The 26334-nt window shown below is 37.2% G+C and overlaps 1 protein-coding gene across 3 annotated transcripts in view; it reads right to left on the reverse strand.

Moving 5' to 3' along the window:
* Window positions 1-2697: 2697 nt before the first annotated feature.
* The window catches only part of TSPAN8 (tetraspanin 8), a 33883-nt gene continuing 10246 nt past the window's right edge, over window positions 2698-26334 (reverse strand). For all 3 annotated transcript variants that reach the window (XM_071218952.1, XM_071218953.1, XM_023588467.3), the window contains 7 exons: window positions 18810-18872; window positions 14759-14884; window positions 12794-12868; window positions 12587-12694; window positions 9119-9253; window positions 5599-5682; window positions 2698-2987 (listed from right to left, as the gene is read on the reverse strand). In XM_071218952.1, the coding sequence (XP_071075053.1) occupies window positions 2934-2987; window positions 5599-5682; window positions 9119-9253; window positions 12587-12694; window positions 12794-12868; window positions 14759-14884; window positions 18810-18872 (645 nt within the window). In that variant the 3' untranslated portion in view covers window positions 2698-2933. The remainder of the gene's footprint in view (window positions 2988-5598; window positions 5683-9118; window positions 9254-12586; window positions 12695-12793; window positions 12869-14758; window positions 14885-18809; window positions 18873-26334) is intronic.

The following is a 26334-nucleotide window of genomic DNA, read 5'->3' on the forward strand; positions in this document are numbered from 1 at the left end:
AGGTCACCGCCTACGTGCCTGCTCTCTAACCCTACAATTGCTACAACATTCTTTTGCCTGTTTACTCTCAGACCATACTTCACACTTCCCTGCTCTGCTCTGTATCAGAGGAAATCACATTTCCTAGGATCCTTTGTTTTCTGTCTTCTAGCTGGGTTCAGCCAATAGGAGCTCTGCTCTGTATCAGAGGAAATCACATTTCCTAGGATCCTCTGTTTTCTGTCTTCTAGCTGGGTTCAGCCAATAGGAGGCACTGGCAAAAGATTGGAGTGGACATGGGGGAAGAAACCAGAGCCCTTCTCCCTCTCTCTCTACTTCTGGTAGCAGCCACTGAGTCACCTCCAGGAATCCTGCTCTCACTAGATTGTCTTTCCTCCACGGTACCTGCCACCATGGCCCTGGCTCCTGGACTCTGGAAACTTATATGTATTCTTCCAGTCCTAAGGAAGGTAATTTCCTATTTTTGCTACCCTCTGCTTTACCTTCTCATCCCATGTTTGGCCTTTATTTCTTCCGTCTCCTTTGTGACTAGTTCCCCATACTAAATTCCCATCGTTTGAAATAGCTAGAGGTTTGGGTTTCCCCACCAACCCTAACTGCCTCAGTTCTTTATTCCACTGATTATAATACTGAGACAATATGTGCCAAGGACTATGCAAAAGCACTTGCATATTCATCTTCTTATCTAATTATCCTAGCAACACTGTGAGAGAGAACAACACGATATGATATAAGGAGCCTAGGTTTAGAGTCACTTAGACCATATCACAACTCCTCCACTTTCTAGTTGCAAGCCTTAAGAAAGGTTAGTTGATCTCACTAGACCTTGGATTCTTCATATGTAAAATGGATATAATAGTAGTACTAACCTAAGAGGGTTGCTCTGGATTAAATATTAGTCTATGTAAAGTGCTCAGAATATTTCTAGGCCATGTAGTAAGCTCTCAATAAATATAGCCATCATTTTTAGCTACAATTTCTTGAACACCTATTATGTGCCAAGCATTGTGATAGGTACTGGGGACTTAAAGACAAATGAAAAGCAATCAGTTCCTTCAAAGAGTTGTAGTATACTTACAGGGCTAACACATAAACAGGTGGTTATAAATAAAAATTCAGCAACTATTGATAAACACATCAGAGGAATGTCAAGAAGGCCATAATCAACAGCCAAGATTGGGAAGACAATTGCCAAACACTAACAGTTCGATTCTGGACAAATTGCCTAACTTCTGTAAGCCTCAATTTTCTTACCTGTAAAATGGGGGTAATAGTAGTACCTGCCTCATAAGGTTGTGGTGAGAAGTTCTGGTACAGCTCCTGGAAGATGACAAATGCTTAAAGAAAGATAGCTTCCTTTATCATTCATAGGGGAGCACAGAAAATGGATCCCTAACCCAATCCAGGGCTGCCAAGTTTCCTCCTCCTTGGTGATCACTCTGATCTACTTGTTAATATCATCCTCACTTTCTCTTCCTCCTCTTCAGATAGGGATTAAGAGGCTGTGAGCCTCTTTCTAGTATGAGTATAAATTAGTGCAACTATTTTAGAAGATTGTTTGACAGAACCTTTTAAAGCCAAAGCAATTCCATATCTGCATATACCTAGAAATGATTGCATATATGCACCAAACGTCATATATAAGATGTTCACAGCAGCTTTATTCAAATTGTAAACAACTCAAATGCCCATTAGGAAAATTGACAAAAACATTGCAATGAATTCATATACAGTGGAAAACTACACAATAGAGAGAACAAGCTACAGCTGCATACAACAATGTAGATGAATCTTAGACAAAACGTTGAGCAAAAGAAGCCAAGTATATAATAATACATTATTTATTGTTCCATTTAAACAAAAAGTTCAAGAACAGGCAAAATGAATCAATGGTGACAGAATTCAGAAAGGTGGTCAGGTCACCCTTGGAGAAGTATATTCCAGGAGGGGCACGGGTGTACTGGTAAATGTTTAACAATCTGCTCTCGGAAAAAAAAGCCCTGATTTTAAAGCATTGGCCAATTTTCATGGTGTTAATTCTCCTACTACTGTGGATTTCAAGCTACCACTGTGATATCACCAAAGATGAATTTGGAGGGAGATGCCTACTGTCTGCTCTGGCAAGCTGGCCAGCTAGTGCGAGGCAGCTCCAGGAGCCTTCTGGTGTGCTGGAAACATTCTGTTATCTAGATCTGGGTAATGCTATAAGCAGGGAGCTATACACTTAAGATTTGTTCACTTTACTGTATGTATATTACACTTGAAGAAAAAGTGAAAAAAATTAACTGCCTGTGATACGTAGGAAGAGAAAAGCTCTTACAACTGTGTCTCAGAGGAGGAAGCAAAGAGGCACCAGAGAATCAATGGCTATGAGGCAGGTATGGATATGGAGATATGAAGATATGGAGATACGGATATGGTGATATGGAGCAAAAGAGAGACACCGTTAGTGGTCACTGGTGTACAATTAGAGAAGAGATGGGGGCTCTTTGAACTGGACTATTCCTAATTATCAGCTTCAGACTTAATTCAATCTTATCACCAATGTTTATTTTACCACACAGAAGAGAGTGTTGCTTCTGAAAAGTCTAGATTTGCTGCTTTAACTCACTATGATCCTGTCACTTGGAGACAAAGATTATTCCCCTGGGTGGCCAGCACCACTAAACACAATGATCAGCCATGTAAAAGCACCAGTGTAAACAATGTTATTTTTATTTTGAGTAAAAATGCACATTCAAATCATTTCTCTTGCACCACTCAGATCTTAAATACGTTCAATACGTCTGGAAGATATCTGTGGTTTGGCTAAATGAGATGTTTTAATAGGACAGCTGCTCCTGCCATGTACAGCACTTATATATTTAAAGTTACAAAGCCAAAGCAAAATTTCAAAGGGGTTTGACTGATGATAACTTGACACATCCACAGACTCACTTGTTCCCGATCTGGCAGTACAAGACCATAGAAAATACCAAACCAAGTATCTAGAAAATAAAGTAACAGGATTAACATTGAAATTAAGAGGAAATGCTGGAGACATTACAAATAAGCAGGAAGAACATTATACATACAAAGCTTCTGGCTACTGACAGTTCTCAACTCATTCATCTAAGTCATCTCTCTTCTTGGGAAATTAGAGACTCTAATGGGACAAAAGAACACTTGAGAAAGCTGTGAGGTTGTATGTATGTGTGTGTGTGTGTGTGTGTGTGTTTAATTAGGTTTTCAGTTGGCCCGTCATCCTCTCATCAGCTCTATTTGATTGTCAGTAGCTGCTCCCACCAGATCAATTTCCCCTGTGCTCCAGCTCTCTCACACACACCTACCCTTCTGTACAACATCTCTTCTGGAGTTCTGGGATCTAGATATACCTATTTCTTCCATAAAAAGGTTATTGGCACCTGGTTTAGATCATCTACAAAAAAATGAAGGAGTCTAGAATTTCTCTTGCATTGCCAAGAGGCATTAAAAAAAGTAATTTTTTTTCAAAGCTGCTATATCTATGGGGAATTGCTTAATTCAGAGATTTCCTTTGAAGTGAAAAAGCACAGCTGAATGTCTGGGGCATATTTTCTATCTCATTAAGTAGTTCTCCCAAGAATGAGGGACCCCAAAGCTTCCCCTAATTGGCTTTGCCATTGGTGACTTGCATGCTGTGGCTTTGATGTAGCAATGACAGTTAGGACCTGCGTGCATGACAGATGGAAAGTTCTTTCCAACCAGTCCCCTTCCCTGCAGAGGCATGAGGGCAGTGTGCCATTTATGCTGAGTCATCTCAGAGTCCTGAGACTCTGTGCTTACTAATATTTTCCTGGAAATGCATTTCAAATGAGAACTGCTGCCCATTATTTCTTCCTTCTGAAGACATCAATTCTCTGCAAAAGTAATGATTTTCATTGAGAAAATTCTAAAAGTCGGGAATGAAGAATTATTTTTTTGCCTTGATCTCAGTCTTTAAGGCTAAGGCAATTATTGGAAAAAAATTAAGAAAATGGGTAAAAAATGGAATAAGGTAACCATTGTGTTTCACTTCTACATCCTTGAAGTATAAGCCCAGCACTCATCAGCATACTAGAGAGTTATTATCATTCTTTCTTACATTTCACTACCTCTGAAAAGATGTATTGTTGTTCAAGTGAACTGTGCGTTGTAAGCAAGTCATAGTCAATTATCTGAATTTGAGTTTAATGTGGAATTTAACACATATTGACACATAAATTGAATATTTCATTTAAAGCCTCCTCTCTCAAACTTTCATTTAAAGCCTACTCTATCAACTTATGTGTGCCTTTGTTATATATATAAATGTATGAATATACAAATATGTTCGATTCCCCATTTACTTCTGTGATCATTAGATCATAATTCTAAATGGGTATAAACACAAAGCAGAGCAGCAAAGGGCATTTTACAAAAGGCATAATTGAGAGAAAGAGAACTAACACAGAGCACCATTTAAATGTAACCAGATATCAGATATAAAGGACAACAGCTATACCAACAGAGAATGCTTCATATCTAAACCTATTCATTTGGGCTAAAAGGAAGTAATACTCAACAGCCCAATTTATGACAAATAGTCCCTCTCCTTTCTCTAATGGTTAGCTGGGAAATTCCACCAGTAGCCTAAATGACCATTTCAAGCACTATTTGCTTCAATACCAGGTAAAATTCCTCTCTGGCAGTGTTGTAGCATGACTGGGAGGTAGTAAGCTACCAGAAAGCCCAAGGAAGGCGCTGGGCAGCATTCCATGAGCGTGAAGCAGAAGTCACTCAGCTGAGCTAACCAGCCTTCAGGGAGACCTCTCACCTCAGCAGCATTCTTGCTAATGTTCCGAAATGGGATTGTGAGTGAATTTAACCCACTTGATATCTGAATTATCCGAGAACTGAGATGACTCCAAAATGCTTCTCTGAAATGGTTTTATTTAATCTGTTGATACTTTTAGGACTTGTAAAAAGCATCCTTCAGATTCTAGATAACCATGCCAAAAAATATCCATCAAGATAAATATTCTACAGTAGATTTTTTTTTCAACATCAATAATCAAATTGATGAGCATAATACATTAACCTCAAGCAGAGCCAACTTGAAACTTCTCCAAATGAGTCCATAATTCTTAAACTGGGAAAATCAGAAGCAACTGTCTCTAGTTTTTAGAACTTGCTAGATTTCACTAGAATGGAATAGCTGGAAAGCAACTCTCCACATTTTTGAGTTCTACTTTGATTTTGTTTCAAAATCAGAGTTGTGTTTTGTTTTTATTTAGTACTTTTTCTTCTAACTTCAGGAAACTTTAACTTTTATACTAATTTTCAATGGAGAAAGGACTCCTGGGACTAAGAACTGTGTGGAAATTAAGATTAATTCTATTTTTTTTTCTCAGTAGAAAAGCCATTCAGAAATAATACATTCAGGGCTTTTTGAATTCATAGATCAAACTCAAAGCTGGAAGCTGGCAGAAGGACCCTTGGCATTCCTGTGCTTTTCTGAAACACCTGGTTTTTATTTGGCTTACATATATTTGTTATAAGAATGAATGAACAAACAAGTGAATGAATAAAGAGATTCAATAACGCAAGATTATACTGTACCTCAATGACTGCAAGTCCAAATGCTATTCCAATAACTATGATGATATGTTTTGCAAGTACTTCTCTTATCAAAGAAATACATGGCTGTTAAACAATAACAACAACAACAAACATTAAAAAGTGACCTTTACTAAATTTTTTAAAATTTTAATCAAAATATTTATTCATTTGGTTGACTTTTTAAATTGATATCAAGGAACTCAACAAAAGGGAATTTAATTTTTTCACTCCACTCTCCTTCTCCCTGCCCTCCTCCCATTTATTTTTTTAACTTTTGTGCTTCTTTCATACATTAAAAATCAGTGAGGAGCAATATTTTACTTTAGCTACCCAAATGCTCAATCCAGGCATCTTTAATTATAAATAATAACTTCATCCTAACTTCAGTTTATTCATTTCAGAGCTGATATAAGTTCTTCTTTTTATTTCATATGTGTGTAATCAGAGATTTTTAGCTAGTTAGATTGGGGCATTTTGGGTACTTGGAGTTGTCCTAAATGATATTGCAGGGACAGATGCTGGACATTATATATTGTGCCATAACCCACTAAATATACTGGGGGAGGCTGTAAGCTACAATGTAAACTATAATCTCTGCGATGTAGCAGTGTTCCAAAATGTATTCACTAAAGGCAATGAATGTACCACAATGATGAAAGAGGTTGTTGATGTGGGAGGAGTGGGGTGGGATGGGGTGTGGGGTATATTGGAACTTCTTATATTTTTTAATGTAACATTTTTCATGATCTATGTAACTTTTTAATTTAAAGACAATTAAATTAAAATTTTTTCAAAAAAATTTAATTTCTAAAACAAATTTCTTTAAAAATTCCTTAATAATATATATCTGGGTTGCTTTTTTTCCTTAAGGACAAAAAAATCACTAAGTCCACTGTCATGCCCTTACTTTAGGTAAAAAAGAAAACTTAAAAAGTTGCCTCTCTGCCACATTTTTTTTGAAATTTATACAAACTAGCACACATTTCCAAGCTTAAAATATTTTAGAACAGAACGAAAAGTTCCACTGATTATAAACTATAGGGATCGCTAAAACTGGAAAAATCCTACACGATGTAAGAGTGGTATTCCCTATGTTTAATTTAACTTTGCTAAATTAAAAAGCTCTCCATGAGGCTGGTAAATACTATTTCTCTCTTCATTCCTGAATGCAATGGGCTTCTCCATTCACATCTGATCCAAAGTGGTAACATTAGAAAGAGGAAATTATTATGCCATTTAGGGATAACTATGAGATTAATGATCATATCTACTGAGTTACATTCATTATATTTGAGGGTTTTTTGTCACACACCCCCCTCCTCCCTCCTCCCCCCCCCCCCCCCCCCCCCCCCCCGATAACCAGGCTATCTTGGCAAAAGGGAAGGAAAAAAAAGAAATGTGAGTTATGGCCATTCCAGCATTTTTATTTTTCCAGATTATTTGCAAATGACACAAGGCAGATGGAAATCGTTTATGAATTTATGACCTGCATTTTGGGAAACTGGTTGAGCCATCAGCCTATATTCAGCTGAATTATGTGTGAAATTGAAGAGAATATTTGTTATGTTTTAGGGTAATGCTAGGGACATTTCAAATTCTATCTTGAAGAAAAACATCCTTGAGTTGAATCTTTAGCAGAAGACACATAGCAACCTGCCATTGAATTTACTAATTTTCCCCTGTCCTACCTGGAAACTATATTCACAGGCACCATATTTATTTCCCCTGATCTTTTTGGATATTGTGTCCCTAAACTGGATAGGGAGAAGGGGAGCAGGAAGGAACATAAAGTGTAAGAATAAAAATTTTATGGTGAATTTTTTTTGGCGGTGAAAAGACTGGATAACACTGTAATTTGTTAGGTAACTTCTCCCCCCAAATTACTTGAAATATTAGTGCCAGAAACACCCCTTTCAGTACAAAGACTCTTTAATGTTGATAATATCAGTCAAAGGGATATGAATAGTCAGAAGAAGCAAAATTTTCCCTGAGATACTTTCTACTTCCTTTTACAAATTAACTGCAGTATTGGATACTAACCTCCCCCCCGCCCCCAAAAAAAGGCTAGATCAAAAATAATCACCAGAAATTACAGAAATTAATTCATTGTGAATTATAACAACCTTTTATGTATTCCAATCCCAACTAAGTTGATTCTAGCAAGGGTTTGTCTTGACACAGAGCAGGCACTAAAGAATGACAGCAAATAAATGGGACAGATTCTTCCCAAAAAAGCTCGCAGTAAAGGGCAGATGTCATGTCTCACAGGAAGGCATCACTGAATGCACAGGATTGAGATGTGCTCCCATAATACCTTGTGCCTACTCCTATCTGAGCAATTCCTGTGGCTCATTTTGTAGAATGTGTCTAATTATCTCTCCTATTTGAGGATCAGCTCAATGAGGGCTGACATAGTGACCTTTACGTGATGGATCTCCAGGTCCTGGTAGATGGCCTGGAACATAGAAGGTGTAGAATAAATATTTGATGAGATGATCAATAATAAATGAAAGGTGTAGGACACCCATAAATTTACTGTATACCTGTAATGCAGAAAAGATAAACCCAGCTTTTTCAATTGACTTTAAATATCAGAGGCAACTTCTCAGTTAGAGCAATAACTAAGCAAATTGGCAGGTATGCTTAACTTTCATAGCCTAATCCCCTAAAATCCAAGTCCTTTCTTTATACCTACACAGTTACTTGAGAAAATGAAACTTTAAGAACAAAAAAAAAAACCTTGATGTTTGAAAAGTGAAGTGAAAATATTTTTCTCGAACTTATGTTAAAATAGAAAAAATGGAGAATAGTGAGTAAGGTCATTAAAGATGGGACAGGCGGCGGACTTGGCCCAGTGGTGAGGGTGTCCGTCTACCACATGGGAGGTCCGCGGTTCAAACCCCGGGCCTCCTTGACCCATGTGGAGCTGGCCCATGCACTGTGCTGATACGCGCAAGGAGTGTCCTGCCACGCAGGGTGTCCCCCGCGTAGGAGAGCCACATGCTCAAGGAATGCACCCCACAAGGAGAGCCTCCCAGCGCGAAAGAAAGTGCAGCCTGCCCAGGAATGGTGCCGCACACACACGGAGAGCTAACACAAGATGACACAACAACAAAGAAACACAGATTCTCGTGCCGCTGACAACAACAGAAGCAGACAAAGAAGACGCAGCAAATAGACACAGAGAACAGACAACCCGGGGGGGGGGGAGAAATAAATAAATAAATAAATAAATCTTTAAAAAGAAAAGATGAGACAAAGTAAACTTCTATCTATTAATTTGTACTCTGCCTCCCCTTTTAGTAGAAAATGATGCCAGATTCATAGAAGAAATGAAATGCTTTCATTTTTTAAACATATACTTACATTTAAAATAAGGATTTCTTTATTCTTTGGGACACTCCTAAAATTTTCATATCATGATTCCCATTACTATTGCTGCATTTTATTTTTTATAGAGACTTTCATTATGAAAAGAAAATAACAGAACTTACTGTGCCAAATTTGATTTATCACTCACCTCTCTATAAACGTTTTTTCCATCATATATTGTACAAGAAGAATCTGGTGAAGTTGGACATTCACATGACTTGTAATTTTGTTGAAAATTATTTCCCCAATCAGCAGGTCCATGTACCAAACCACAACATTTAAACTGATGAAAAGCAGATATGAAAAGTTACTAAAGAGGAAAAAACATTATCAATACATTGAATTATATTCTTCTGAAACCATTCTTAAGATGTTTCCCACACTAAAAATGTCGTATAAGTCATCTGACATACTTCTCTGACTATAGAAGCAAAAATGAAAGAGTTTTCCATTTTCATCTTAATATTAATAAAAGAAGAATGGGTTGCAGATGCAAAAGTCAGAGGAAGTTGGAGAGAAGATCAAGAAACCACCTTTCAGTTTTTAACACAAAAGAGGGAGGCAGAGTCAGATCTACATATCCTAGATTTTAGCAAAGAAGATCCTAAAGAGTTCATGAGATAGTCTATATCTCATAAAAGTACTGTTGCTCAGAACAGATGGGAGGTTTTGAAAGTGAAATTTCTATCTGACAATCATTGGTCACTCCTGGAGGAGAGGAAGAAAAGGGGTGACAGGCACTTCAAATGCCAAAGAGGATATTCAGGGACTCCTATGAAACTGAATTTTACATGGACATATATAAAATATGCGAGGAGGCACAAATGAAGAATGAAGCTTTAAGCATGACATCAGGAAGGATAAGGCCCAGAATAAATGGAAACATGGGAAAACTCTAAGGAAAGGGGAAGAGGGACTTGTAGGCTTATTTGAAGAAAAGAATAACAAGGAAATGATAATCCCAATGGCCGTGGCATATGGTCTATAATGTCATTAAATAAAAAGATAAAAATAAGCACCCCTCATCTTTCTCCTAGTTTCTCATCAGGGAGAAAGCTCTTAATGCAAAAATAGTAGGGGAAAATTACTAAAGACTGAGCCGTTCTCCTGGCTAATATGCATTTCAATGCCAGAATATTAAAACAACTTCACTTTACTGGCTGCATGACTGTCCTGGTTTGATTAGTGTACCCCCCAAATTTTGGTCCACCCAGAACCTCAGAATGTGACCTTATTTGGAAATGGGATATTTGCAGATGTAATTAGTTAGGATAAGGTCATACTTGGATTAGGGTGGCCCCTAAAGCCCATGACTGGTATCTTTATAAGAGAAAGAGGAAGGAGTTTCAGACACACACATACACAGGAACACTTAGAGAATGTGATAAAACAAACAATATTTTAAAACCTATGATTAGCACTGAGAATTTGAAACCCAGGTACAATGTCCAGCAAGTGAGACTCACACCTCAACTCAGAAACCCAGTGGCTCTGATATAGCCTGTGCATTAAATCAAAATTATTTCCAAGAGTACCTAGTCTCCAAGATGGCCAGATAAGTAATATAGGCCCTACAGTCTTTGAATGTTCAGAAGGGATGTGAGACTGAGTGTGTATTCAGGGCTGCCTCCAGACAATGTGGAGCTATGCTAATCCAAACTGGCTTGGATGTGGAGAATATGTAACTCACCTGGAGGAAATAACCTATCTGATACTAAGATCTGAAGAACCTAACCAAAGGTCTGTTTACCATCACTGTTAGTCTTCCTAATCCTATATCCTCTGTATAAAAGGGTCTGGAAAAGGCTGTTCAGGGCTCGGTTTTTATTAGGACAAGAGTCCGCCGAGCCCGGCCGGTCGAAATAAACCAACTTCCTTCTCGGTATTCTCGAGTCCTGGCCTTCGAAACCGCGCATACCCGAATTTCTCCACTACAGCTCCTTCTAGTATATCTTCATCTAGGTCAAGACAGTGAGGAAGGTTGAGGCTAATCAGCCCCAACCAGTAAGGGAATCAAGTTTGCTTAATCTTCCTACTCTAAACCTAGATTGTCTGGGCACTAGAGTAGAATAATCCAGGAGAGGAGAGGCTCAAGGGACACAGCTCTGAGGAAGCTAAGAAAAGCCCAACCCAGAGGAAGTTCAGTAGGGAATGACCCTATCAGATTTCAGCTCTTGGAAATAATGTTTTAAGCAAAAATTTTACAAGCTGGAGTGCATCCAGATAGGAACTGGTGAATGCTCTGGGGAAAAAAATGCCATCTGATAACTCAAGAAACCAGAGATGTTTAAACTTGAAAAGTAAAGCTTGGAGGAGGCACACAATAGCTATTTTCAAAGGAAAAGTTGTCATGTATAGAAACATCAATAGATTTTCTTTTTCCTTTGAAACTCTGGAAGGAAGAACTGGACTAAAAGACGTAAATTCTAGGGAGGAAGATTTTGTTTAAATTAAGAAAGAGCACACTAATAATCAGACCTGTATACAAATGGAATGGGATGGGCAAAGACTGATAAATTAATTAGAGAATGGATGACTATAAACAGAAAACACTTCAAGCAATAGGAAGTCAGGTTAAATGGCCTAAAAAAATACATCCCTCTTCTAAGACTCTGGGAATTTCTATACCATGCAAAATTAGTTCTAGATGGAGTTAATACAATGGGATTCTGAATAAAGAAAATGTGGTTAGGAGGAGTTTCAGGGTAAGAAATAATTTAATTGAGCATTAAAGAATATGCAGGATTTGGAAAGAAAGAAAAAAGTAGTAAGTACATTCCACGGAGGGGAAATGAGGCAAAGGTAGGAAGATAGCATTGCTCCGGGGACTAGAAAACCTGGCTGAACTGAAATGTTTGCTTTATGGAGCAGTGTTTAGTAAAACTAAAGATTAGGCTGGCGTGGATACTAGAATACCTTCGATGCCTGCCTAAATTTCAACTTCACCCGTAAGACAATGAGAAAGAAGAAAAGAAAGGTGTGGGGAGGGGCTATTTAAGTGAAGCATGGCATCATGACAGTTTCGATTACTTTTAGAAAGAACTCCCAGCCTTCCTAAGTGATCCTTCCTTGGTGTATTGGTTTAAAAAAATAGACTAAAACAAACCTGGACTCAAGTTCCAACCCCACCACTTGTCAGCTATCAGAACTCTCTGAGCCCCAGCTGCCTCGTCTGTAAAATGGGGATGATATTAGTCATTATACAGGATTGTTGTGAGGATTAAGTAAGCTACTGCATGTACAGCCTGGGACATGTAGCCATAGCTGTCAGCCGTAATGATTTTTATGAGAGAAGGGGGATGGGCAGAGAGAAAGAGAGAGACTCACCAAACTCCCCAACCACACTACCCTTCTAAACGGTAAATATTAAAACAGTTATTGATTTGACCCCATCTAGGCTTAATCGGTCATAAGCATACACTTCTTATTCTCTATTACTTCAGTGAACTACTTCAGAACATCATATGTGAAGATCAAAAAAATTATAAAAATTGTTAGTTTTTTATTCCATCATAACAAAAAAAATCCCCACCTTAAAGAAATGTGCCAGCTAAAAATTAAGTAAGCATGGAAGAATTATGTCAAACTCCACCAATGACCTACAAATTCTAATTACCGTTTCTTGAAATTCCATCAGGGCTTTCTGGAATTCCTTTCCAGAATCATCTGTTGTGCTCAAATACTTCACACTTTCATAAAGTGTTTCATTCAAATTACGTTCAGACTGAAAATTAAAAATTAATTTTAAATTATTCACTCCAGGAAGTAATATTTCATTTTTTTCATAATTTTCAAAAACTATTAAAATCATGTGTGTGCATACCTGGGGCTTTAAAACTGCTCCTAGGATACCTGCTGCCACTTGCAGAAGCAGAATTAGAAGCAACCCTATGAAAAACTGAAAGAAAAAAAAAAAAGGAGAAAGCATATTTATTATCCCCGGTAAATTCAATAACATCTTGGGGCATTTTGGCATGGTTTGATTTCTCTCTGCAGCCAGAGATCACAATATTGTCCATGCATCTCATTTTTCCCACCTTTGCCTCAAATTTCAAAGTTTAGGGTCATTACTACTCAGAATACTTAGAAACGTTAGCTTCAAAGACTGATCAAGAAAGGTGGTTAAAATGAAAGTTTATTTATGGGACAATTGCATTGGGTATGATGTGGAATGGAAGGAATTTTCAAAACTTAGTTTAAATTATTTGAATATTAACTCTTACCCTCCCTTTCCTTATCACACACACACACAAAACTGGTTTCAAAATAGTATTTCTACCACCATCAGAATCAACTGGGGTCTTGTTATAAATGCAAATTCCTGAACCTATATCAGCTCTATTGAATCATTGTTGTGGAGGATGCAGTCCACAGATTTGGCTTTCTTTTTAAGCTCCCTCAAGTGACTACCCCGTATTGTAAATTAGCCCTTCGCAATCAAAAAACAACCGTCAGGGATATTATTAGAGTCCATTTGAAACTGCCTCTACTCTCTACCCTCCCTCATTATAAATAGTTAAAAAATATTTGCAGGGGCTGGTACGATTCTTATTTGATTAGGGAAATGATTTTATTTTTTATTTTTTATTTTTTTAAAGATTTATTTATTTCTCTCCCCTTCCCGCCCCAACCCCCACCCCCGGTTGTCTGTTCTCTGTGTCTATTTGCTGTGTCTTCTTTGTCCGCTTCTGTTGTTGTCAGTGGCAAGGGAATCTGTTTCTTTTCTTGTTGCGTCATCTTGCTGCATCCGGCACCATTCCTGGGCAGGCTGCACTTTCTTTCGCGCTGGGCGGCTCTCCTTACAGGGAGCACCCCTTGTGCGTGGGGCTCCCCTACGCGGGGGACACCCCTGTGTGGCAGGGCACTCCTTGCGCGCATCAGCACTGCACGTGGGCCAGCTCCACACAGGTCAAGGAGGCCCGGGGTTTGAACCGCGGACCTCCCATGTGGTAAACGGATGCCCTAACCACTGGGCCAAGTCCGCTGCTGGGAAATGATTTTAGATTAGCTCTAAAGAACCCTTAGATTTATAATTAATAAATACTTGATTATTTTCAATTTATCATTTTTCTCCTCCATATGTTTAAAGTGGATGCCTCTGGGTTAACCCAACCCAATCCATCCTCTATGAAGCTTTTAAGCGACAAATCTGACTCTTTCATCCCTTTACAATTTTCTCAGTATGGCATGTAGGACACTTAATGATCTGACCCGGGTTCACACTCAGACTCATTTCCAATTATTCACTGAAAAATAGTCTGCCACTCTCCAGTCATACCCATAGCCTTGCAGTTCCCCAAACATGGTACCTCGGACGCTGCCCTTTCAGGCCCTCTTCCTGAGGAGCTCAGCATCACACCCTCGCCCATACAAACACCTTGCTCACTTCTGCTCATGCCTTGAAAGTCCCTTTCTCTATGCTTGTCCTGCTTTTATTGGGCCCACTGTAGTTATTTGTTTACTTGTCAATCTTTCCTGGTGGGTTCTAATTTTCTTAAGTTCTTACGTATCGTTTAGTACAATACCTGGCACATAGCACATGCTTTAGTAATGCAGAATAAATGAACGAGTAAGTGAATTAATGAACTAATGACCAGAACCATTATCTTCTCTCAGGGTATCCTCCATTCTAAGCTAAACATATTTACTTCTACAATCAAACCCTGTAAACAGAAGTAAGGTTTAGTGTTTCAACAAACTTGACAAGTCCTCTTGACAAACAATAGTGATGCAAGTTAAGCCTCAGAAACTTGAGGACTGGGTACTGGGATTTATCTGGAGAACCCACCAAAATAAGCATGCAGCGACTTTCTTTCATGGCACCACAGCATCCCAGGAAACCCAAAATCATGATGATGGCACCCACAGCAATCAATATATTCACAGCAACACTGGTAGTGTCAGAGCTGAACAACTGAAAAGAAAAAAAGATGTTAGTGATAGGATATCCCTTTCCTTGAAGTTTATTTTGCTTATTCAGTAAATATTCATTGGTGCCAGGCCCTGTTCCAGGACCTTGAGATAACTTCAGTGATCTAAACAAACAAAAATCCCTACCTTTGTGGAACTTATATTTTATTGAGGCTTTACTTGTCTGAATGGTATTTCCAACATTATAGTTTTCTAAGATGATATGCTAGAAGTTGAATGGAAGAAATATGATGCTTTTTAAAAATTATTTTAAAAAGCTTAGACAGGTGGGTACTTTTGTTCTTCTTTACATAATCTTTGGTTCTCATCTTTTTTGTTTTATACATAAGAGTAACATTACAGAGCATGTGTTTTACGGTAATTATTTAAATTTAAAAGCCCAAGTTCCTCAAACTACTGATAGACACCACAACATGAATGGATCTCAGACACATTATTTTGAGCTAAAGAAACAAGATGCAAAATAGTAACTACGATATGAGTCCATTTATATGAAGTTCAAGAATAGATAAATAAATCTCTGGTAATAGAAATGACAGCAGTGCTTGACTTGAGCAGGGTAGATGGCCAAGCAGGAACTGACAGGACAGGGGCATGAGGGAGCTTTATGACATGTTGATAAAAATGGTTTACATATGGATTGTGATAGGGATAGCAGGGGTCTATGAATTTGTCAAAACAAACCAAAACATTTAAGAAAAGATAATATATCCAGTTTCCAGGATTCTGTAACAATTCTGTCTCCTTATTCCTGGGAGGCATAGTCCATAGAGCTTCCAGAAACTCCTTATTTTGCCTGGACCGTCAAGGGATGGGATATTGAGGGGGAAAAAAACCTTGAGTCCTTTACAGTAGGATGGGTCACCCTGCACCATTCAGTTCTCCTCCCTCCTTGCTCTATGCGTCATCAGCCTGACAGCACCCAGCTTCAATCTAAAACTTGCCCTCCGTGTATGCCCAGAAGTAAATCACGATTAAAAGTGAAACCTTGTGCCTGTGTTATATGCGAATGCTCTGCGTATCCCCTCTGCCTCATCTAACCTCTCTATCAGTCAGGCTCTTTCTAGATAGAGCACTAGTCCGTAAACGAAGCCAGCGATTCTGCCTGCTAGAATCTGCTCTCCAGCACATAGTTCAGCTCTCTGCAGTCAGTACAAAAATGACTGCTACTGCTACTAATGATCTTTTTGTTTTTAAGGACTTTGGAAACCATCTCACAGCCTAGAGGAAACCTTTATTCAACCATTGGTAGGAAGCTATGTGCTGAAGTTTTAAAAATCTTAAAATAAAGTTCTATATTCCCGTCAGGAACCTGATACGTAATGAAATTTATAACCCTGGCACGGTCAGCTAACCCCGCTCAGTCCCAGCTTCCCATTTACAAGAGGGAATTGTATCAGCTTCTGTTTTCCGTAAAGACTTATAGAAAACATTTCATTTTACAATTTTTTTTTTACATATTTAGAAAGATTGGCGATGTCTTAAAGATTTGTTTGGTGTTTTTTGTTTTTCCCCAGAGTTTTTGTTTGTTTTTTATTTGTTTACTGGTTAAGATCGGAGCTAAGAAATCAACTTTGTTAATAAATGGGTATGAAAAACCAGCTCAACTGAATCACTACCAAATACAGCTTCAGTAGAATATTCCTGGTTAGTACGGGTGACCGTAAGGCGTCTGAGGGAGTTGAAGCTTCACTGGCTAAATTATTAGAACTGAGATCCGATAGCTCAGACATTGGAATAATAGGTCAAATATCTGCAGTTACGGCCCAGATTGTGTGAGCAGGACGTGGGCTTTGGGTAGTGAGGCACTTCTGAGACCAGCCTGGGCAGGGGCACCCCACTACAGCGGATAGGCTAGCAAGCAGTGCATTCACCAGCTGGGGTCACTGTCCCAATCCAGCCCAACAAGTGGCTATTCTTAATCAGGAATGAAATGGAAATCTGAGTTGACAGTTTGCTCCAGGAGAGGGACAGTAGCATTTTTAAAGCTATCTTGGGTGAACACTAGGTCTGTGTTTGTCTTGGGACAAGGGAAGAACTTCTAAGGAAGACAAACGTCTAGGCCTCAAGGAAGAGGGGATCAGGGAGAACAAAGTGTCCCTTTGAGACACCCTAGCAGGGAGAGATGCCATCTCCTGGCATCTTTCTTTTCTGTTTATGCCCATGTTTCCTCATCGAAAATTGCTACCTCTGTTTTTCCACCAGTAAAATGCAGTTTTTTGTACAGTCTTGATTTTTTGTCACTGACTTCATATAAATATATACATCAGGTCCATTTCACCTAAATCAGACTGGTTAATGTTGTGCTGGCAGACATAGACTTTTGTCCAGAGCTGGAGGCTGACAGAGCACAAGAGTCAAATGTAACTAAAGATGTTGTCTGGCTGAATTAATTCATTCTTATCCCTTGATGTTGAGTAACACCCTCTCAAGGACAACAGTTCTCCTTTAATACATTCAATGTGTGTGATTTCTTAACAGACTAAACACCAAGTTTGTTTACCAGAAGCACTGATGGAAAGAAAATGTTCCTGTATCAAACAGAAGTAAAGTAAAATAAATTACAGGCTGCACAAACAGCTTTAAAACGCCAAAGGGCCTCTTAGTAGGTGGCTGATCATCTCTCTGCCACTGAGTCACACGTCAGACATCAGATTCTAGACCACAGCGATTCTGCACACTTCCACATACTCACCGTGGGATCAAATGCTGGAGCCCAAGGCCAACGGGAAAGCCATGGTTCCGTTTATCCGCATACAACAATAAATGACATCCTGATGGAGGAGGATGTTACCAACTAGTGCCTTCACTTTTCCTCCAGTTTCCTTACCATTGTGAGGCACAGAATGAGGAAGCAAGTGATTGCTACTGTGATGCTCTAGGTGCTCCAGGAGGTGGGAAAGAAGGAGGGGGCGAGCGGGAGGGGAAAAGGAAGATACTTCCAGAAAATCCACCCCTTATAGCAAAAGAATCAGAATAGATGTTGATTTGCCCTTAATCTTTCTTTCAACTAGGCAAAGGCATTTAGTTGCATAATGGTATAATAAGTTTTAATAGAAAAATGCATTATCTTAATAGCAGGCATCAAAATTCTTGGTGGGGGGTGGGGGGCAGGGACTATCTTTACTTGGGTAAATATCTTGAAAAAGCTCTAGTGGTAGACTATGTGCATAGTGGCAAGAACCCAGATAACAAAGCATGAGTAAATTCCTCTACGTGAAATAAGAATAAAAATTCAGAAGGAGGTATTGCTTCTGAGAAGAGGAGAGAGAAAACACTGGAAGCAGGGAGCCAGGAAATGGTGCCAGGATGGCATTAATTATGCTGGGTAAGATGGACAGAAGAGCCATCCACATTCTCTTCTCCTTCCCCCTTTACATACTCTTCCCATATTTGTGATACTGTGCTATGGAACAGAAATTGTACACGTGGAATCCAAAGTCTGGAGTCAGAATTAACCATATGAACTAAACTTCCTCCAGACCTGTATAAATCTTTGTAAAAGTTTTGTACTACACAATCTTGGGATCAGCCAAATTATTAACAACACCTTGTTGTCCCATAAAATCGGTCCTTCTTGACTGGGGAGGAGAGGTGGTCTACAACGTGTACATCAGGCTGGCTTAAGCAAAAAGTGTAAGAGAAAATGTCCACATTGGCCCCTTCTCACATCCACTTTCAGGGCACTCTCCTATTTTTGAAACAGCGTCTTTTCCCTCCTCATGAGGATCATACCATGCCGAGTACAGTTTCAGGCACATAGTAAGTTACTTTGATCAATTGAATTGAATCGAGTTATAAAATCACATAGCACAGATTATTATTATTATTATTGCTATTATTTTCATCATTATAAAAGGGATAAACTACTTAGGGAGCAGAGAGGCTTTTCTTATTTATTTATTTACCTCTTGAGTATCTTTGCTTACTCGTATCCATATTGCAACTGCCAGGATCAAGATACCACATAGCTGCAGAAAAAAGAAAAAAATTGTTAGAATGCAATTGAGATGAAATAAAATGCTAATTACACACATACAACCATCCTTTTGGTTAAAATGATTTATCAGTAAATACATTCTTTGTGATGTAAAAGACATAAATGAGTCATACTTACGTGTAGATCATTGCTAAAATGTTAAATTGCAATTTATAACATTGATAAGAATAATTCTGTTCCCTATCCAGTTTATCTGTGGGTCTATGGTCAAGAAGCCATCTCCAGTAGCCAGGGAAAGATTATTTTCCATGTTTCAGTTCCAACCCACCGTTCTCCGTAGATTGTAACATTCATGAAATAAATCACAACAGCTTAAAGACAAAATATCCTTGTTATGTCCCTGGGTTTGTCTCTGACAAGCATTGTTAGGCCAAGGAGGAAGGGAATACCTGACTAGTCCACATTCTTTCAATAATCAAAAGACAAGGAGAAATTGGGATAGACGGAGAACAGCAGGACATTTGACAAAATTTGCAGTTAATCGACAAGGGTATAAATTATCTACCCTTTCTGTACCCAAATAAACTCTTTTAAAAACAAGCTCTGTTAGTGTTAAGCTTACCCAGAGAAGAGGCACAATGAGAAACAGCGCTTAAAGTCTTAAATTCCTTTAATGACTTTACCAGATTATTTAATTTGGAACAAGTCCAACACATAAAATGTGAAACACATTTTACTTTAGTGTAAGGAAAACCCTTGTCATTCAGGGTTTTTTAAAAAGGTATATATAGTGTGACCTTAAAAAAAAAAAAGTCCAAGATCTATTATAAGATAGAGATGTTGAGAGCAGGCCTGATAACATACCAGACTCAGTGGGTCTTGGAGGACTGCTAGAATATTTTCACAGAAAAACAGAGTCTTCCCAAACCTGATAGCCTTGGAGCATCACTCCTTTTATGCATAGTTGAGCCACATGCCTGGAACTCCAAAACAACTGTTTCACTCTTAATGGCTCATTCAATTTGCCAAGGAACAGAGTCAAGGACTTTCTGAAGGAATAGTGAGTAGCTGGGAGACAGTGACTTTGTGAAGGTCCAATACAATCCTGCCCCTGCTACATGCTTCAATGCCTACAAAGTAATTAATGCAATTAAATACCAAAGCTCTCTATCTAATTACCAAATAACCTCTGTAATTTACACACACATATACATCATAAAATACAAATCCTTGAAAAATAGTTTTAGGCCTTGAAATTTTTCCTTATTCCTTCTCCCTTTCCTATTAAGTCCTGATTTCATTTGCAAGTAGAGATAAATGCTTATGTTAGCAATTCTTTGTTAATAAGTCTGTGAGAGAGAATTACATGAAGTGATTCTGTAACTTTATATCAACTGAACTTTTTGTGTGTTATTCCATTGGTTTGCTGATACTTTTTCTTTTCCTTCTCCTTTCATAAGTAGATTTATATTAATTGTCCTAATAGTCACTGTGACTTTAATCTTTAACTGATAGTAATATTAAATATCCTAATACCTACTGTGATTATCATCCTTACCTGATATTTATGAAACTATCAATGAAAAAAGTTTAAGAACTCTTAGAAACTCAGATTGTGATATTTTTTAACTCTTTACTTTGTATGTGCATTTTTAGTTCACTTTTTCAACCTAGTAAGCCATGAAACTATTCAGAAATCTTATGAAATTAACTATATTTGCCCCTTACATGTTGACTTGTTGTCTTCTCTGCCACTGAAAAGTCACCTGTAACATTAATATTTGAAAGAAAAGGCAACCAATTGTTTTAGAAGCCAAGATTATTTTGCTCAACTTCAATTTTCAGAATTAGACAAATTTTATTAGAGATTTTGAGGTTGGCCAAACTATCATTTCCAGTTCTACCACTATCTTTTCTTTAATCATCATTTTTTAAAAAGCTAAAGGAAACAAAGTTTAAAATATATGATTTTTATCATAAGAATGGACTATTGAAGAAATTTATGTGTAAAGATCAAGTCTTAATGTCATGAAATTATTGACAAATTTATTGAGTGCTCTTAAAAAAAAATTCATTTTCTATCAAGAAAAATCATTCTAGAGTCATGATTCATACAAAACTGTTTCATTCCAGTTGTTAGCAAGATTGGCCATCATTAAGGTTCTTTCTTTAAGCTCCTTCCCCAGGTTTGCTTTAAGTGTTTGCCCCCACTTTTTTAATACTGTTTTAAACAATTAGGAGTATAACTTAAAATATGAGTCTAGCGCCATCCTACTTTGTGTTGATGAGATTGTAAAAGGAAATGGGTTGATCTATTGGGCACCCCAGCCTGTGGTCAGTGTATTTAGAGACCCCTGTCCTTCTGGTTTCTCTTTGGAGAATGACATATTCCTTTTATCTCAGACCTTTTCACATTCTCCTTATAGAGTTAATTGTCTGTGCTTTCTGAGAAATGATTGCTTATGAGCAGAAGCTGAAAAACATAAACTATCAGGAAGTAAATGGGTAAGTAGGCAGTGTCCAGGACAAAGGTAATTGGTACAGGGCAAGCTGATTTCTCTTCTCTGGCAACGTTTCTTCCAATCATTCCTACATCCTCTGCCACACAATTCTATTTTTTGATTGGGGTTTTAAAGTAGTGTATTTGAAGAGTGCTGAACATGAAAGAAAACACACAATGCTATGTTAGGAGAAGAGGCAGCTTGGGAACTTTACCATTATTGGTCCAAAATGGACACTCTTTAGACAAGCTTAAGGGAACTCTTCCTGTGGTGCTCCTGAGAGATTACAAAAGACTAAGAAAATATCCAAGTGGGTACCTACACGATTTGTATTATGATAACCCCAGAATACTAGAGGTCACAACCACAGGGGACAAGGATGCTGGCCATCCTAACCTCTTTCAGACACTACAGCTGCTGCTGCTGTGGTTGCTAGTTTTCAAGTTTCTCCTTTTATTTAAACATTTATTTAAAGCCAAGCTCAAATGCATTGTGGTAAGAGAATACAGACTGTACAGATTTTCCTTGTGATAGTTTATTTTTCTCTTTAGACCTTGACTTTTTATGATAAAATACACATAACATAAAATTTACCATTTTAGCAATTTAATGTGTATAAATCAGTGGCATTTAGAAAGTTCACGATGTTGTCCCTCCATCAGCACTAATTCCAGAGCTTTATTGTCATCCTGAAAGGGTGCCCAGTACCCATGAAGCACTCACTCCCTGTTCTCTTTCCACTTCTGCTTTCCACCACTGGATTTTCCTATATGGGATATTTCTTATATATGGAAGTATGGAAAATGTGGTCTTTTGTGTCTGGTTTATTTATTTTAGCATAATGTTTTCAAGGTTCATCTATGTTGTAGATCAGTACTTCATTCCATTTATGACCAAATAACATTCCATTATTCGTACATACTCCTTTGACCAGTTGATGGGCATTTGCATTGCTTTCACCTTTTGGCTGTTGTGCCTAGTGCTGCTATGAACATTTGTGTTCAAATTTTTGTTTATCTGTTTTCAATTATTTTGGGTATATACTTAGGAGTGGAATTTCTGGGGCATATGACAGTTCTACGCTTAACTTGCTTGTGAGGATTTTTCTATATTTGCTTCAATTTTTAAAGCTTCAGAGATACAAGAAAAGACAATAAAGTCTTTAGAAGTTATAAAATTAATTAGAAGTCTATTAAATATGGCTTATACATTTTATTATTTAGATCTTTTAAATCCTTGTTTTTCTTTTCGTTCTTGAGCTATCAAAAACTGAGAGATGTATTAGATTCAAATACTGGTGTTTGCTTCCACTACTCTGCATTCCTAGCAGTGTTTGCTTCATATAAGGCAGTAAATGTTATATAGTACTTTCAGTCTCAGATTTTAGCTGGGAATAACTGCTATTGAATTATTCTTTTATATTATGTCTCCTTTTACAAAAATATCTTAGGTTGTCACTTTGTTTATGTTGAAAAATACAATTTTTCAGACATAAGTGACTTCTTTAGTTCCATAACTTTGTTTCCATGATTTTCCTATGGTTCATACCTTAATCACTTAGGATGTGTTTCAGCAAATTTTATGGTATAAATATTTGCACACAATTTTCTCACTTGTTAATTTGTGAAAGACTTTTTTCTGGATATAAAATTATTGGCTCGCAATAATTTTCACTTTGAATACATGGCAGATGCTGTTCCATTGTCTTCTGATGTGCAGGATTGCAAAAAGAGAGGTCTGGGATTAGTCTCATTTTTGTTCGCACACTGTTCATTTGTATTCTTTTTTTGTTTGCTTATATGCAGATATTTGTAGTATTTTTCTTTATCCTTTAATTCAGTAACTTTCTTAATATTTATCTAGGCATAGATGTCATCTTTCATTGACTTTTCCTTGGCACAGAATAAGTACTTTCCATAGGCATACAAGGTATATTTTCAGCTCCACTAAATTTTCATATATTAATTTCATGATTGTCTTAGTTCCAGTTCTTCTGGTCTTTTCTTTAGAAATACCTTTTTTTTTAAATTTCCATCCTCTTTTCTCTGTATTTATTATCTTCTTTCACATCATTTTCATCTCTTATTTAATTTCCTCTAAGAAAGCTTCTCATTGCAAGTTTCTATATCACTGTTTACATTTAATGTGATATCTAGAGTAGATTTGAATTATTACTGCATTTCTAGTTTACTTGAAGTCCTTTATTTTATCCATTTCCCGCTTTATCTCCTCCTATGGTTTTTCAGTTAACTCTTTCTTCTCTTATAGCTTCCAGCCACTGTTGTTTGAGGGTTTTTTCCTGGCATCATGGATACTGATTTCCTGATGTTTTTATTAGTATTCTGAAGTGTTTCTTTCAGGGAAATGTGCTAGTCCTTTAAGGATTTGGAGCAACATCCTCTTTTACTTGTTCAACACATTTTTTGTTAAGCCTTATGTTAAATTTACCTCTTTATTCATCTTTGAATAAAATGAATACTAATTTATTATTTTTAAAGCAGTTTTATTGAGATATATTCACATACCATACAATCTATCCAAAGTGTATAACCAGTGGCTTTTAGTATATTTATTTAGTATAATCAGTGTTGTGCGTTCGCCACAAAAAATTTTAGAACAATTTCCATTAGTCCAAAAGGAAAAACTCCACATCCTTTAGTAGTCACCTCTCAATCCCTCTACCCTTCCCCAGAGCTACATAACCGCTAATCTAATTCAATCTTTCTGTACTTACCAAATGCAATGTATGTGTCATGATGATGGGAATGAGTGTTGCTGGGGGGGGAGAGGTGGGGTGGGGGTGGTGGGGTTGAATGGGACCTCATATATATATATATATATATATATATATATATATATTTTAATGTAATATTATTACAAAGTCAATAAAAAAATAATTCAATCTTTATAAATTGATTTATATTTACATTTTATATAAATGGAATCATACAATATGTAGTACTTTGTGTCTGGTTTCTTTCACTTAGCATCATGTTGGTTTTGTTTTGTGGGTTTTTTCCCAGATATTGACATCTCAGTAACGTTAACATTAACATACATTTGTTCAATTTCAAAGAAAAACAGTTTATATATGCAATATTACCCATATTCATATTTCACATGAGATTTTACTGTGCTATACAGTCCCATGTTACATTTTTTAGCTTTCCTACTTTCCCATTCAACCACTGTTATACCCATATAATAGCATTGTTAGTTACAAACATTATATTGTGCTTCAACTTTTCTATTCATTTCTAAAGATTAACAAACCACTGATTTACCAATTCTGCACAAGATTACCCTCAACTTTTCATTCTCTACCCTCATTCTATTTTCTAGTGACCTATATTCTACTTATTAACTCCATGAGTTTACACAATATATTTAGTTCATAATAGAGCAATCATACATTATTTGTCCTTTTGTGTCTTCTTGCTTCACTCAGCATTTTGCCCATCAGGTTCATCCATGTTATAATATGCTTCACAACTTCATTTCCTCTTAGAGCTGCATAATATTCCATCGTGTGAATATACCACAGTTACCCATTCAACAGTTGATTAACACCTGGGTTGTTTCCATGTTTGACAATTGTGAATAATGCTGCTATGAACATCAGTGTGCAGATGTCTGTTTGTGTCTCTGCTCTCAGTTCTTCTGGGTATATACTTAGTAGTGGTATTGCTGGGTCACATGGCACATCTATATTCAAATTCTTTAGGAACTACAAAACAGTCCTCAACAGCAGCTGTATCATTCTGCATTCCCACCAACAGTGAATAAGTGTTCCTATCTCTTCACATCCTCTCCAACACTTATAGTTTTCTGTCTTTTTAATAGTGGCTTTCATGATAGGTATGAAATAACATCTCATATCTTTAATTTTCATTTCGTTAATCGCTAGTGATATTGAACATTTTTTCATGTGTTTTTTTGCCACTTGTATTTCTTCTTTGGACAAGTGCCTATTCAAGTCTTTTGCCCATTTTTTAACTGGGTCATTTGTCTTTTTACTGTTGAGTTATAGCATCTCTTTAAATATGATGGATATTAAATCCTTATCAGAGATGTGATTGCCAATATGTTCTGCCACTGAGTTGGCTGCATTTTGACCCTTTGACAAATACCTTTGAGATGCAAAAGTGTTTAATTTTGAGGAGGTTCCATTAAACTATATATTTTTCTTTTGTTGCTCATTCTTTGGGTGTAAGGTTTAAGAAACTACCACCTACCACAAGATCTTTAAGATGTTTTCCAAAATTTTCTTCTAGTGGATTTATGGTACTGGCTTTTATATTTAAGACTTCCATCCATTTTGAGTTGATTCTTGTAAACAAGTGAGTTAATTCTTTTGGTTATGGATATCCAGTTCTCCCAGCACTATTTGCTAAAGAGATAATTTTCTATTGGTAAAATGGACTTCATAGGTCAAAAAACAGTTGGCTGTAGAGATAAGGGTTTATTTCTGTACTCTCAATTCTATTGCACTGATCAGTGTGGCTATCTTTATGCCAATACCATGCTATTTTGACCACTGTGGCTTTGTTGTATATTTCAAGGTCAGACAGTGAAAGTCCTTCCACAGCACTCTTCTTTTTTAGAATGCTTTTGGCTATTCACGTGCATTTTCCCTTTCTTATAAATTTGGTAATTGCCTTTTCTATTTCTGCAAAGTAGGGTTGTTGTTTTTTTTGGAATTTTGATTGGTATTGTATTGAATCTATAAATTAGTTTGAGTAGGATTGACATCTTCATGGTATGTAGTCTTCCAATCCTCATGAATACAAAATATTTTTCCAATTGTTTAGGTCATTTTTTTATTTCTTTTAGCATTGTTTTGTAGTCTTCTAAACATAGGTCCTGTACATCTTTGGTTAAATTGATTCCAAGGTATTTGAGTCTTTTTGTTGCTATTATAAATGGAATTATTTTCCTGAGTTCCACCTCAGATAGTTCAATACTAGCATACAGAAACATTACTGATTTTTT

The sequence above is a fragment of the Dasypus novemcinctus genome, chromosome 12 (genome assembly GCF_030445035.2).
Source record: "Dasypus novemcinctus isolate mDasNov1 chromosome 12, mDasNov1.1.hap2, whole genome shotgun sequence".
In the NCBI taxonomy this organism is placed as follows: domain Eukaryota; kingdom Metazoa; phylum Chordata; class Mammalia; order Cingulata; family Dasypodidae; genus Dasypus; species Dasypus novemcinctus.